Source organism: Chelon labrosus, assembly GCF_963514085.1.
Source record: "Chelon labrosus genome assembly, chromosome: 7".
Classification (NCBI taxonomy): Eukaryota; Metazoa; Chordata; class Actinopteri; order Mugiliformes; family Mugilidae; genus Chelon; species Chelon labrosus.
The window spans coordinates 10,403,744-10,419,547 of NC_140343.1; the positions used below are offsets into that span (position 1 = coordinate 10,403,744).

General features: G+C 40.9%; 1 protein-coding gene across 4 annotated transcripts in view; it reads right to left on the bottom strand.

The window, feature by feature from the left end:
- The window catches only part of atp11b (ATPase phospholipid transporting 11B), a 48,358-nt gene that overhangs the window by 10,183 nt on the left and 22,371 nt on the right, over window positions 1–15,804 (bottom strand). For 3 of the 4 annotated variants that reach the window (XM_084547911.1, XM_084547910.1, XM_084547909.1), the window contains exons 16-28: window positions 15,565–15,638; window positions 15,298–15,401; window positions 14,494–14,675; window positions 12,076–12,279; window positions 11,747–11,900; window positions 11,556–11,658; window positions 11,317–11,462; window positions 11,026–11,085; window positions 10,643–10,770; window positions 9,286–9,424; window positions 7,424–7,489; window positions 6,717–6,820; window positions 5,808–5,973 (exon numbers count right to left, since the gene is read on the bottom strand). In XM_084547911.1, coding sequence (XP_084404037.1) covers window positions 5,808–5,973; window positions 6,717–6,820; window positions 7,424–7,489; window positions 9,286–9,424; window positions 10,643–10,770; window positions 11,026–11,085; window positions 11,317–11,462; window positions 11,556–11,658; window positions 11,747–11,900; window positions 12,076–12,279; window positions 14,494–14,675; window positions 15,298–15,401; window positions 15,565–15,638 — 1,630 coding nt within the window. Of the gene's footprint in view, window positions 1–3,666; window positions 4,221–5,807; window positions 5,974–6,716; window positions 6,821–7,423; window positions 7,490–9,285; window positions 9,425–10,642; window positions 10,771–11,025; window positions 11,086–11,316; window positions 11,463–11,555; window positions 11,659–11,746; window positions 11,901–12,075; window positions 12,280–14,493; window positions 14,676–15,297; window positions 15,402–15,564; window positions 15,639–15,804 lie in introns of those variants that run through there. The other variant, XM_084547912.1, reaches the window with a different exon arrangement.

The following is a 15,804-nucleotide window of genomic DNA, read 5'->3' on the forward strand; positions in this document are numbered from 1 at the left end:
CTATAAAAATGACCAAGGACTTAAGTGACAGCTATAAGGGTGACGTCATCATCTGGCTGACTGATTATAATAGTTATAGAGTTCAGCTCAGATCTTTTTTTTCTTTCTCGTTACTCAGCACATTCTGGTTTAGTCCAGGACCATGGAAGGAAAGTATGAAGAGCCCTGCAAGATTGTAAAACACATTGGTCTGCATTTGAAAGTGTAATTATCTTTGCTTATTAGTATGATATATGTTGCTCACGATGAACACAAAACACTGAACAAAACAATAAATCACAAATAAATCATACTTAAAGCCATACTTTAAAAGGAATCATATGGAATATTTACAAGCAAACAATGATATCTTATTAAGTATGGTGGGAGCAGACGGTTGAATGAAAACATGGCCAAGACAATGAAGTCTGCATGCCAACAGCATTCTCTCTCTGTCTACTCTGAACCCATACCTGATCAATAACAGTGAGGGGTGGATTGAGACCGGGTTAGGGAAAGAATGGGCACAATCATGGTTGGGTAAGGGAGGACAGGGTCAGTCACATCTGGGCAGGGAAGTATGAGGTTATCCATTGGAAGGTAGGGAGGGGTGGACTTAATCATGATTGGGTGGGAAAGCATGGGGTCATTCATATACAAAGAGGGACAGACAGAAAGACATATAGTATTTGTACATGTGTAAATAAAAGGGCAGCTGTGACATACAGCCATGGGAGAATGATTGAAGGTGCAAGTTGCTGTAACGTAAGGGCAGTTGACTGCAGCCATGGGGGGTGGGGGGGTGCGGAGGGTTGGTTGGTCGTCGGGTGAAGCCATAATGCCAGGGCAGTGACAGTACAAGAGGGGGGGGACAATGGGAGTGAAGTACATGTATGGTACTACCTAGGGGAGCATGGGTCTGGGCCGGGGGCAGCAGGGGGAGGATAAGCAGCTAGCAGGTGCCAATTGTCCTCCCCTGGGCTCCGCTGGGCTTTAACAGGGTCATATTCTGGGCCGACTGAACCCTCACCCTCTTCCATCTGAAGGACACAAGATGCTTACAGTGAGCCCTGCTGGCTAGTCAAACAGCTCATCCACCAGTCAACCAGGTAGACTGTTGGTAGGCCAGATAACGACATAACAACATAAGCAATCACACTGCGGATAAATCCATCTCGGTCATTTAGTCTTATTATTGAAATATGTCAGTTATATGGATGACCAGATTAGATAGTTCTCTTTTAGAGATTTTCTCTAGTGTGTACATGTGTCAAAACATGGTCCTATTTCAGGGAAGGATGCTTAATCTGAAAGTTTAGAAAGAGTCTCATAAAACATTTTACGTTTTAGAAACTTGAGATTTTCAGTCAAAGACTAAACGACTATGGACACAGTGGATACGTTTTTCAGTGCTGCTTGTTTACCAACTAGCGGATTAAATAGTCAGTAAGCAAGCGGTCGGTCAATCAGTCAGTGAGTCAGTCCAGGCTGCACTGAGGGGGCCAGTTAATTGATAAAAAAAAATCTGACCCTCGTTCCACAGTGTTCTCCAACACACTTGTACAGACAGTACACAGAGACCAAATCAAAGCTGGCACTTCACAAGTGACCTCATCAACATAACGACCAAGCCGAGAGCATTTTTTTTTTTTGGCTTACAAGGCAAAAAAGACCAGCTGCTTCCTGCTTTCTGAGCATCTCTGGTCTTATTCCCCTGCGTCTGATCAAAACCGCATTTTAATTGGGACTGTGAGATTACCATAAATCACTAATTGAGAAGAGGTCTTTGAGAAAATTTGAAGGGGCTGATTAGGTCACTGGAGGAGGGCTTTTACATCCTCAAATAAAAAGCAAAGACAACTGAATGTACTAGGTAGAAGGCCGGTAAGCTCAGAAATAGCTGTAAAACTAGGCGACAAATGAGAAGAAAGAAGCTTCAGGCATACAAACAATGTCTCGAGGGAAGTGCAGATAAGAGCAAATCTATTAGAATCCAAACCAATTAACCTGCTGCTGAATCTATCAAGAGCTACAGAGTAGGCAAACAAAGGTAGACCAATAAGAGCCCTCTGGGGTCTTTTGTGATTACCTCGATCTAATCTTATTAGGAGAAAAAAAGATTCTGAAAGGTTCTGGATTTACTTTGAGAGAACTGAATAAATTACATTAACATGAGTATAGCACTTTGCTTTTGAACCCAGTAAGAGCATCATGTATAGCTCTACCGATTTAACAAGCAAATTACTCAAACTGAGGCAATAAGACCTCTTTTGCATAATGTGCTCTGTGCCCTCACTCAACATAATGTGCAGGACACTCATGACCTGCAAATCTGTGTGTGTTGCTGCTCACCGAGCTTGTGGGATGAGACCTGCTTTGTCTACAATTTTAGGATGTCGTGATTTAACTTTATGCTCATTTTGGGGGTGTTTTTTTGTTATTTTTGTGTATCTGAACAACAATTGACTGAAATGTCCCCAATATACTATCAGTACAATTAAACCTGACAACTAACTAAAGTCTAAAGCCAAAATAATCATAAATTGGAATCAGGTAGACACCACTGATTTTAGAGATGTGTACAAACTATCAACGATCAACTACAAATCTGCAAAAAAACAAGAAACACAAGCTATTATTTTTATAAATATGGCAGTAAAACTTCCCAGTAAATTAACATGCTTTATCAGTGTAGCATCTGATTTAACATGTTATATCACACAATACCTTTCATAAAGGCTTGTTGACATGATTTGGACAATTTAAAATAAGTAAATTATCTCAATCAAGATCATGTCAAATTTTAAAACATAGTTTTTTGGCATCATCAAAGAGAGCTCACACTATTCTTCGGATTTTCCGTGCAGACGCTTCATAGTGATATGTGCTACGACAGCTTACGATCTTCAAGCCATCACTTTGAAAGTAACACAGCCGTTTGTCATGCTTCTAACATGACAGTATCATGCTGCTGTAGTAGACGGCCCAGACCACTTCACAATTCTGTCATGCAGCTGTAGTGGATTTACAGGTTATGTATTCTGTGGATCTGCTGAGATCATGCAGGTGGACAACTTTGAGGTGTGTAGGGCGTCTCAAGTGGTGGAACTATATAGCGTGCCTTTCGGCCGGGCATTCGTCAAGAGGATGGACCATGCTTTATAGAAACAGGGGCGGTTGGATGGGCTGCACCATGCGTCTGATTGATGTCTCACGTTTACATGTTTGTGGCATGCCAGGCTGTGGTTGGATAACCAGACCACTTGATAACGGCAGGAAAGGGGTGGGGAGGGGGGTTGGTCTGACCAGTTGCCCTGATGTAGGAGTACACAGTACACTGTTTGGCCTCAAATAGGGTTTCTGCATCACATAATTTCATCCACATTATAATAAGTCCTGGGGCAAAAGTCAAAATTAAGTCAATGAGGGTTGCCACGTGGTTTGACATTCATTCACACATCCATTTATCCATTTGCTCATGCACTGGGTGGGTGGGTGGCGGTAATGACAGAACCATGCTGTGACAGGCGGGAGTGAAAGAAGGTCCCAGAATACCTCCTCTATGCAAGTATCTGGCTAAAATGCAAGACATGCATTGGCTAAAATGCTTGATATCACATTCCTCTGCATGACCTGCAACCAAACAAGCCCTCCCCCCCAAAAACATATTTCTACTCCCCGATCACAGAGAATGCTGATTGGCTTGTTCAGAGCATGCAGTGACAGACATTAAAACGAAAGGGCCCTGCTCCAAAACTAACAGCACAGAACTCTGCAGTTGTGGTACTGTCAGTGTTAGAAAAAGGCCTTAAAGGAGCTTAAAAAACAGAAAAAAGTCCAGACCTGGGAAAGACAGCATTTCAGTTTTGTGCGTACCATCATAAACAGGAGCACTTACTCAATAAAGCAATGTTTTTCAACGTGTGAAACTCGATAAAATAAGTCAATGATTTGATCAATTCTGACACCTGTATGTCATATAAAACTCAAGCAAACAGAACTTGGTGGTTTTGATGGCTGGTTAGCATGACATGATCCAAATAAATAGAAATATTACATTTGAATGAAGCACTCCTGGAATATTTGACGCTTTAATTAAATAAATTTTGGGGATGTAATTTAAGCCCAGGGCTGAATCAGTCTCAGATCCTCTACCTAATTTTGCCCAGCTGGCTCTTGGCTCTGGACAAAGGCTGCAGAGCGATGAAGTCATCACCTATCGCCACACGGTTGGAATACATCTACACCAGGAGAGTGCAGACAAAGGATAGGAGGGAAAAACACACAGACAGGTTAGAAATCAAGCTCTCAGACACACACACACACACACACACACACACACACTCCTAATAATACTGAACTCACTCTTTGAATCACACAGAAAGACAAAACAGGACAAAGGTTAGAGTGGAAACCACAAACACCACATAGGAACGGAAAAGACAGTTCATTCTTTTTTTTTTTTTTCCAGAGAAACAAGAAGAGCATTTTCAAAGGAGGGCGGTTAGACTAAAACAAATTGTCTCCAGCTGGACAAATCAATACACTAACAGTGTGGGCCTGCCGAGAGCTGACCACACACACACACTGTGTCTATGTGGGTATATCTGTGATCAGAGGGGAGTCATGCGGTGTGTGTACAAACACCATGCTGTTCCTGTTAAGAAGTGAGTTACTCATGACCACAGAGGCTGAAAATAGTGAACTACATAAACTATGTGACACAGAACATTTTCTCTTTGTGTCTAGATTTTGAGTTTTTCTTGACATTTTGGTTTATTTTCTCCCTCCAGGCTCTTTTCACATTACAGGAAATATAATTTCCCCCTTTGCGATACAAGTAGGAATAAGTATTAAATCTAACACTGCACGCAGAAGACAGTTTAACAACTGGAAGGTGGCTTTTCCTTTGCCATTTCGAGACTTTAATTAGTTTTGAACCTTTAGACCTTACAGAAAAGTACCAAACCTATGTGTTGAGGTTTTATAGCGTTCTTCACTTAACTTTGGTAATGAACTAGCTAGTTCTCAACTGATTTAAATGTAAAAATCAAATGAAAATACGCTGAGTGCATTTCTGAAGATGTTGTTGCAGACACTTTTCAAAAGTACAAGAACGTTGGGAGTGTGGGGCACAACATTAAACACTGGCATTTGGTCATGTACTTGCAGCTTTTGTGTCTGTCGATCTCCTCAATAGGATATAATCGGTAAACCTACTTGTTACTACAACTCGTATTCAGGAGTGATGACTTAAAGACCACATATGCAAGAAAATCACAATCAGTGTGTGGCTTGAATCTCCTCGAAGCTTACTATTGTTGCAGTGTCGCACTGATACTTGTCAGTCCCTTTATATGTCACCAACTTTGTTGCATAGTTGTCTGCATTACCGCCACTTATTGGACTGGAGTGGTACTGGTTGTTGTACAGCTGGACTACTTTTGTCTACGTTCAGACCAGAAATCCGGACAAAGGGTCTGAAGAGTTCCTTGAAAGACATTCCAAGTGTTTTCAGTACTTTTGGTGGAAATACAAGTTTGGGGAATAAAAAAAAATCTGCTGTTCCAAGAGGGGCTACAGCAGGGGTTACACTGAAACTAAAACCAATGTTAACTGCTGTTACCAAGAATAACTAGAACACACCATGTGCTAAACACATCTCATTAAAACCCAGCCTGTTTATCTTGAACCCTTTGAAAGTCTCATCCTAATCCTCTATTGAAAAGACATTCATCACAGAGCTTCATAGACAATGACGAGTCAACGTCTTGCCATCACACCCTCCACTTTCCTTTTGGTGTTTCTGAACCTCATGCCCTATTTACCTGACTCTTCTGTGTACTGGTGGGCCGCAGATGTCTGTAGAAGACCTTCTTCACCACATCAGGAAAGAGGCATGTTATGACAATGATGATAATGGCAAACCAGGCTGAACCGCTGGACAGCAGCTGTACGAAGACGAAGTACATGTCCTGGGTATGGAGGAATGGCCTGGAGAGAAGAGAACACACCCAATGTTTATATACTCCAGACAAAAGAGGAAAGATAACCATTTCTATTGTTCTCAGTGTTGGAAAAAAGTCGGTCTGTCCACAAGTGACAGTAACATTCAAAGAAGGCTTTAAAATAATACTGGCAGCCAGGCTCGACTCATTTTGGCCTGTTGACCGTAAATTCTGGTTTCACTGGCAGGAGAGGTTGTGCTCTTAGAATAATTTTATTATTCCTGGACACCAGAGTTTAATAACCGGTGAAAATGTCAGACTACAAATATCAATTATTGTCCAGCATCATCAGGGTGGCTCCTAAAAGTCTGGAAGCTGAGCGGACTGGTTGAAGTGGTTAAGATTTATCGGATACATTCAACAAACTAATGGGTAATCACTGGGGATTCTAATAAAGACTCAGTGACATTTCTGCCATGGGACAAGACTGGTTGTTCCTTCTGGAGGCACAGCCAGACGCCAGAAGGTGATCTTTTTGGGAAATATTGAATTAAATAAGACTTTAAATATAGGTCAAAAATCGAATCTCACTTAACTATCACTGAGCTGTTGTTTTGCTGGTCTACATTATACTGAAATGGTACATAATACGACTCCAGACTATGGCACAACCTAAATATTAGGATCACATCATGGTAAATAATTTTTAATTGTCAACATTAATTTCAACATTTTAATTTTAGTATTCATTTACGGACTAAAGGAAACGTTGTAAGAGGCTGTTCTCACCAGATAATGCCTCCATAGAAGAGAGAGAAGATGAAATAGAAGGCAATTGAGCCCCACGTCACAAAATGGTTCATCCACGTCCAAAATTGAGTCTCCAATGCGAGCTGTCATCACATACACACATAGACAGACACACAAAGAGACACAGAAGCACAAGAGGAAGAGTTATAAATACATAAAAAAAAAAAAAGCTAGGTGTGAAACACTGATACCGGGACAGGAATTGCATCAATAAATACAGCAATCTGCCACTATGCTGTAAAAGGGACCTTGACCCCAACCTCTGAGAAATTACAGACTGCAGTTAATGGCCACTGACATCATCTTCATCACACCAGATTGTATTTCATACTGAGACTGTAAAAAACAAGTGTGTCTCTGTGGATATAAACATGGTTAGGTCCATATCATCCTAAAGGTGCACTGAATAGTTTTAACACTGCAGAGGAAAAGAGTCAAAACATGAATACATGTATAAGCTTAACCTGACATATGGTCAGTTTGTCCGCTTTTATTTTGTTTTGTATTTGTTTTTGTTTTTTACGAAGTCCTCATTGATTGCTAGAATTACGTCTCCAAAACCACCTTTCAACCCACTACTAATAGCACTAGTGACACATTAGTGATAAACCTTGCCTGTCCAGCTTTATCATAGTTAACATAGATAACATTCAAAGAAAAAGAGCATCACATTTCATGCAACTTACCTTTAATGTCACGGTGATGACCATAACCGTAAAGACCAGCGTTCCGAACGTCCAATTTCCAAACATCTACAAAAACAAACATATACAGCAGTTAATAGAAGTTAGTTGTATTTCTTGGCAATCCATCATTACCCAGCAAGACTTCATGACCAGAAACAGAAGCTTGCCATCATGCACAGACAAGCTTAGGAGCTGTATATCTGATAACAATCAGCCCCTGTGTTCACACTGAAAGTTTAATACTCAAAGATTATTTCTCTAAAGTTACAGTTGCTCATATTTACTGATGGAGTTGCCAAACAACATTAAACAGTAGTCGGGAGAGAGACAAGGTGAGCAGACTTATGCTTTGGTTCACACAAATGTAGAGACATCTTCTACAAGGTGGTGGCCTTGGTTAACAAGTTGTGTGGTATTATGGTGCCTATAATAAGATCACACCCTCCAGCTGTGTGACTGCCCCCAGTAGCTCCACTCATAGCTTGAGATCTGTGGGAGGCATTGTTTTTGTTGCCAGCCAATTCAGGTCTCTGCTGGAGTCTGAACACTGAAGGCTAATGGCAAGGGGGGTAAGATGTATCCAAAGAGACACACAAGAGGAGCAATTCAAGACCCCCTGAGAGGAGGCATTCTTCATTTCTAGTTTATTTATATCACAATTATAAATCGAACTAAGTTCCTTAGCAAAATACTTTACAAACACGGTCCCCTGGGTCTCAGTTATTGAAAAAATTACTTGTTGTAGTATATGAAAAAACACACATTGTGACACTTTTGATGAACCTGTCTGTTGTGCAGATTTGTCATAATCAATACAATAAGATTAACCCTTTTTATAGCTAAATTTGAAGCTTTGGTGTTATATATTTTGAACTAATAAATCTTAATCTAAGTGATGTCCTGTTTTTTTCTGTCAGTAACGTGACGACCTATTACTAGTCAGATACTCCTGATTCAAAGTGTGAATGGGGACAAAATTTTTCGAGGACAGATGTTAAGACTGTGTTGTAAGGAATTCCTCTCACTGCAGGTGAGAAGTTGGTTGTTAACAGACTGTAGTCAGGTAAACTGCAGGTGTGCACTATCCACAGTTTTTTCAAAAGAAACACCTGAATTCCCAATCAGTCATTTACAACTGACGAAGATACTTAGATAAATGGTGAAGACCTACTGTCGGTGTTTTAGCTTTGTTTTTAGATAAATAGCTGATTACATCAGCTTTCAATGAGCCAGTTTTACAACTGCATCACACCGAATATTTTCAGTGTTTGAATCATAGTGCAAGACAGGACACAAACCCAGCTAATATATAAATACAGTGCAGAGCAGAGGTATTGAAATACATCCCATTCAACAGCATCTTTATCAATATTTCATCATCCAAAAAACATGTAGAGGAAACTTCCTGAGGCTCCTCTTATTTACCCCCCAAGGAGACATGCATTCAACTGTAGAGCAGACTCTTACCAGCTGCCTGTTAGCTCGCAAGATCTGAAGACATGCACAGCGTGAAGGCAGAAGGAAAAAGGCATAATCAAGAAAAGATGGAAGAAAAATACAACCAAGAGAGAGAAACAAAAGTGAGTGCTTTCAGAAATACCGAACGTCACACAGAGACAAAGATGGCAAGATATGCTGCAAGACAGAAAAGAGAAGGAAAGAGGAGATTTGTTAAACAGTCAAAGAAAAAGAATGAGAAAGAGTTGGATTGAGAAAGAGCACGACAGATCAAGGGACGACGTGGCCGGCAGAAATACCAGCAGGTAACCGGGCCCATCAATGCAAATAACTCATGGGATTTAGGAAAATCCTCTCAGCAAGACTTCTAGGCGTCGTGGGATTCCACCATAAAGACCACATACCTGTCCATTGCCCATGAGTGAGGTGTCTTCTCCCATCAGTATGTACGATCCAAAGAAGAAGATGAAGGCGTGACAGAACCCCAACAGAGTCCAGTACAAGAACGTCCGGAAGGACAGCAGAGAGTTCTTGCTGATATCCCTGTAGAATATTAATAGTTTAATTTTTTTTTATTTCTGAGAGGATGCACTGTAACAAAGTACGCTTTCATGTTCCACTGTGATGAATAAGTTATACTAGTTTGTAATTTGGTGACTCAAAAGAAATTAATTATGGAACGAGCAGCTTACTTAAAATGTTACATAAAATACCAGTCTTTGGCCAAAAGCATCAGGTCGTGTACATTTGTGTTCACACAGCATAAAACCAAATAAACTCTAAAGCTCTTTTCAGGTTATATGGAAACAGCTGCTTCCTGCAAACAACAATCAATAATACACTGCCTGGCCAAAAATAAAGTTGCCACCAAATAAAAAGGTCACACACTCTAATATTTTGTTGGACCACCTTTAGCTTTGATTACAGCACGTATTCGCTGTGGCACTGTTTCGATAAGCTTCTGCAATGTCACCAGATTTATTTCCATCCAGTGTTGCATTCATTTTTCACCAAGATCTTGTATTGATGTTGAGAGAGTCTGACCACTGCGCACAGCCTTCTCCAGCACATCCCAACGATTCTCAATGGGGTTAAGGTCTGAACTCTGTGGTGGCCAATCCATGTGTGAAAATGATGTCTCATGCTCCCTGAACCACTCATTCACAATTTGAGCCCGATGAATCTTGGTTTTGTCATCTTGGGAAGAAAAAATCCATTGATGGAATAACCTGGTCATTCAGTATATCCAGGTAGTCAGCTGACCTCATTCTTTGGGCGCATAATGTTGCTGAACCTGGACCTGACCAACTGCAGCAACCCCAGATCATAGCACTGCCCCCACAGGCTTGTACAGTAGGCACTAGGCATGACAGGTGCATCACTTCATCTGCCTCTCTTCTTACCCTGATGTGCTGGTTCCCCACTATCCTTCCAGTTTTTAATAATGCGTTGGACAATTCTTAACCCAATTTTAGTAGTTTCTGCAATCTCCTTAGATGTTTTCTCTTGCTTCTTAAACAGACTAACATCTTTTCCGCGACCACAGAATGTGTCTTTCGACATTGTTGTTTAAGAAATGAGAAGCTACTCATTGCATCAGTTGGGGTTAAATAACGTGTTGCCAGCTGAAAGATAATCGCCGTATGCAGTAATTATCCAACAGGAAGCTCGTACCTATTTGCTTAGTTAAATCCAGGTGGCAAGTTTTTTTTGGCTAGGCAGTGTATATGGCATGTATCTGAACAGTACACACAGCCTCACCTGTAAAGGCCAGGTTTATTCTGCAGTACGTGAGGATGGACCAGCTGCTCAAACAAACTGTACACCAGGATCGGCAGCGAGGTGAAGCAGATGTTGTACAGTGTCAGATAAACACTGTCATACAGAGTCTAGGTTGAACAGGGACAACAGGTCACTCAGCACCAGCTCATTAGATAAGACTGATTAAGCCAAGTCATTCAACACAGACAGAACAGAGACAGATATGCTGGGGGAAAAAATTACAGTAACACTTTTGTGTGCCGGAGACATATCATATATTACAGGTTATTAATGCTGTATATCAAACATCAAAATCAGGAACAAAAAAAAACAACAATGATAAATGAAAAAAACAGAGAAATGAGAGCGATAAAGAGACTTACTTGTTGTGAAAACAAACAGAAGAACTGGTATAAAAACTGGGGCGTGATAAAACACACATTCTAGAAAAGACAGAGTGAAGGAAAGAAACATTAAAAATGTTGCACTGAAAGGAGACACGGCTGAACACACTTTTGTTAACAGCTGATGTGAAAGTCCATTAATATAATTTGTAATGCACTCCTTTAATGACCTGAGTGGCTATCAGGGGGTTGGTGTGAAAGGGAGATTTCAATACACCAATATTATAATAGCCACTGAAAGGAAAAATAAAACCCGCTGCCAGATCTTACCTTGTAGAAAAAGTACTGTACAAGCGTAGCTATTCGAATGTAGTAGAAGTGACCGTGGACCAGCAGTAGCTTAGCCAGGAACTTAAACCTGGCAATTGCATAGTCACTGTTTCTCACGGCCTGACGACCCTCCTTCCCCATGATACCTGGAGATACACGCATGTAAATATTAGAGATGAACGCAAATACAGGGGATCTTCAGACTATACTGTCGGTGAGTGTACGTGCTGAGTGTTTACCTATGCCCACATGGGCTTCCTGTATCATACTGACATCATTGGCTCCATCCCCAATAGCTAAGGTGATGGGTTTCTCTGGAGATGTCTTCAAAAGACGCACCACCTACACAAAACCAATTAAACTGGATGAGTTTTAGGCAGCCTCAGTTTTTCTTAAGATTCACTGTATGAACTTCTCCCTCAGACAATACCTTAGCTTTTTGCAGTGGGGCCATGCGGCAGCAAAGCACAGCAGAGCAGTTTTTACACACTTCCATAAAGAGCTTCTCGTGTTCCCTCAATGCTAAAGACAGACTGGCCCCATCCACAACCAGCCCATGCTGAATGACATGGTCCTCCTTTATCCTGGAGACAAAGAGCCCAAAAGAACCCAATATGAGGAGCTGAATGCAGAAAAATACTTAACTAAGCATGTAGCGAGCCATTTCTTTGAAGTCCAATACTATCCTCTTTCTTTCTTAACCGTTCACAGGTCTACATACGGTGAATGTAAATATAATGTAAGCAAACACAAACTCACCTTCTGGCCAGTCTGCGGAGCTGCTCTGCACACTCATTGTCAGATCGCTGCTGCAGGAGCTCCAAGATATTCATGGTTCTGTGGAAGTGGCCACAGGACAGGCTGACACTGACCGCCGTCTCATGTTTGTCTCCTGTCAACACCCACACTTTGATTCCTGCCAGCCGCAAAGCCTCGATGGTCTCCTGGACCTTGTCTTGAAGTCTGTGGGATACAAGGGAGAGAGATTATATAACTTGTAACACGTACTGTATGAGCAAAATATCCAGTGATTCCTATGGAACTTCATTATGTCGATCCCCAGGCGTAAAGAATATTAGAATTTAATTGTTGTTCTTTGGCCAGGCCTTAGGGTAAGCTTGCAACTAAACCACAGTGTTCATAACTCGATACACCCATTCAGGGACTAGAAATTACTAAATATTTCCCAAAGCTCTTTTTTTCTAACTCTAATATCAGCGAGTTTGAACGAAACAGCTTCAAAACCAAACACAAACTCCATTATGATTAGACTAGAAATATATGAAATTTCTGAGCACCGATGGCTGTGTGTTTGACCACAATTTAATAAACCCAAAGAATAATAACATTGATATAATCGAGTTTTTACCAGGCCCTATCACTGTAACATTCTCCAGATTAGAACGAAAACAGGAAAATGTTAGTCTTGTCTTCCATAATACACAAGGTCCTTTGATTTTGACTGTGTGTGCCTGAGGAGGAACTCATTCCAGATACACACACAGCAGTGGAGAGAAAAAAAGTAGAGAGATAAACAAAGTGTTAAACAAAGAGAGCCCCATGGGAGCAGCAGATGGTAAGTGGATGCAAACTCATATCAACGTTCATTGCCACAGAGATTCAGTGAGGTGATGTCTTCATCTCATTGCTGACTGTACATTGTTTGTTTGCGGGAGATTGTCCCTCCCACTGGGTCTATCTTGGTGTTTTCTAGTGTTTTACAATGCCTCCTTTTTATCTTTGGAGTCAAAGTGAGTTTGATTCCCAAAGCAACTATTTAATAAAACATTTACTGTTTTGGTTGCCTACTCATCGACAGTTAATAGCTCTAAAAGACTGCACACAGAAACTACAATGACAACAAAATAAGCTAAAATATACAGATTTTCTGGGGATAATAAATGGCGATACTAAATTCTATGTCTATCTATCCAATAGCTGATAAAATATCTGGACCTGTATTAATGCGGTGTATTAAAGTTTCGGTACACTAAAACCACTAGCCAGTGTGGCTAACAGGGCACAGGGTGAAGTTAAACAGTCAACTACACCACCATAACATTAAAACCACTGACAGGAGAGAGGCTGAAGAAGAGTTTCTACCCACATGCCATCTGCCTGCTCAACTCTGAGCCTTAACCGGACTTAAATACCACTGCACTTTACTCACATACCTGCTCAATACTGTAAATGTGTGTATATATACACAAACTACCCCCCCTCTAAGTTTACACTTGAGTTTTACCATCTATATTTTATTCTATATTACAATCTATATTTTATTCTATTTTTCTCGGTGTACATTTACACTTGGCTACAGGTACAAGAATAAATTTCACTATGCATTGTACTATGTATAACTGTGCATGTGACAAATAAAAACCTATCTATCTAACATTGACTATCTTGTGACAATACAATGTTCTACTGGGAAACTTTTGGACCTGGCATTGGTGTGGATGTTACTTAGACATGTAGCAACCACCCCCACCCCATAGCAATGACACTCAGCAGCCCAGCAGATCCCAAACTGATCAAGTATCTGCGGGATGCACTGGAACAAGCCTGATCCACAGAGGCCCCTCCCCTAAATCCATGAGACCCAATGACCCCCACAAACAACATCTGTTGCCTGACACCACAGTTGTGATGAGTCACAACTGTTTTGGAGAAACAAGAGAGACCTAAACAATATCGGGAAGATGGTAATAATGTTATCCCTGATCGGTGTACAGTACAACGTACTATCACATGACATAGTTTGCTGTTAAAGTTAACCATGCTGAAATAAAACATATGTTTCTTTCCAAACAATAACTACATGGGATTTCCTCACTGCCGATGGCAACGCACGATTAAAAAGAAAACACATCACTTCATACTGACGGCTGAATATCACAGTAATGAGGCTGTAGATTTCAGATGTTTTATACTATTCACTTACTCTAAAGGGATGCCAAATACTGTACTACTGTTACTTTTTAAAAGCCAGTAACTCTTAACTCAAAATCAACTGTATCAGTTAGGATACTGTAGATTGTATATACCCAACTATATTTAAAACAAGATGATTTATAAATCTCATCGACATATCCATCAGGGATAATTTATGAGGAAGAACTGTTTTTAGAAGGGACGGCACCAATATATTCAAATTTATACTCTGAGTCTGCATACTTGTCCTCCACCCCAGTTGCTCCCAGGAGCTGCAGGTCTCTCTCGATGTAGCTGAAGGCTTCCTGCAGTCTCTCCTCCCTCTGCTGCAGCGCAGTACGGGCAGCGGTCAGACGCTTGTCCACATCTATGTACTCCTCCGGACTAAAGTGGCGACACGCTACCACCAGAGTCCGCAAACCTTTCTGTAATGTAAAGGAGAGGGTGGGTTATGGGTCGAGAAAGATAAACAGGAGAAATAACAGAATTTCAGGAGAGAAAAAGTACATTTATAAAACAAGATCATGAGGAGGTCAAGAGGATGCTGATAGGAACAGAACGGACAGCAAAGCAGAGGGAGAATGAACAGAAAAACAAATTATCAAAGCTTAGGTTTAAACCACGAAACCACCCAGAGGGGCAGACGACCACAAATCAACCCAGTCCAGAGCACTGACTCCAGGGTACTGACGTCTGACGACATGATGTGGGGCCCGGATGCGTGTGTGTTTCTATGTGTGTGGAAGAATTTATAGTCTAAAGGGAACAGGGAGCGACAGAGCCAAAAGCAATCACTGTAAGAAAGTCCAGACGTACGCACACAGATGCACACAACTGTTAACATATGACTCAGCAGTCAAATATTTAAAGGGTTGATTTTTAAGTTAAGGAGGAATTATTCCTGGAAGTGGCAACTGTGGATAAAGTATATAACATTCAGCGTTCGTTCATTCATTCTTAAAGGACAGGCAAAATTGACTCTACCATACGCCCTATGGGAAAAAGCTTATTTATAATCCTATTAAAAGAAGAAAAGGTAATTCTCACCAAGGCAAACTCGTCAACGTGTAGTCTCGTCTTTTCAATCTCGCCACTGGTAGCGAAAGGCAAGATGGCCGACTCTGCCCCCTTAGTGAACAGCACTGTGCCTCCTAGAAAAGCAAAACAGTGAGAAGAAACCGTAATATGTAAGTAAGCACTTGATTTATTTAAGCAGCTTTGACGATTTGCAGTCTTTTCTTTGACTGTATGATTAGTCAATATTTTGTTGATATCGATAAAAATCTTGCACAGTTGTAGCAGCTAAGCCATTACCTGAGGGAGTCTGCAGTATGACGCTCATCCTCCTGCGGTCAGCATCAAACTCTAACACATGGAGCAGTTTGTACCTGAGAAACCAAATAAAGACATTGATGTTTACTTCAATTTTTTTGTGGATAAATCATGAAACAGTAGTTAATTGCCTTGGATTGGTAGGTTTAACTTTCACTTTTGTAGATTGCACAAACATTGAACTAATGTTGAAAATACCAAGAAACACATTTCTTTATATGT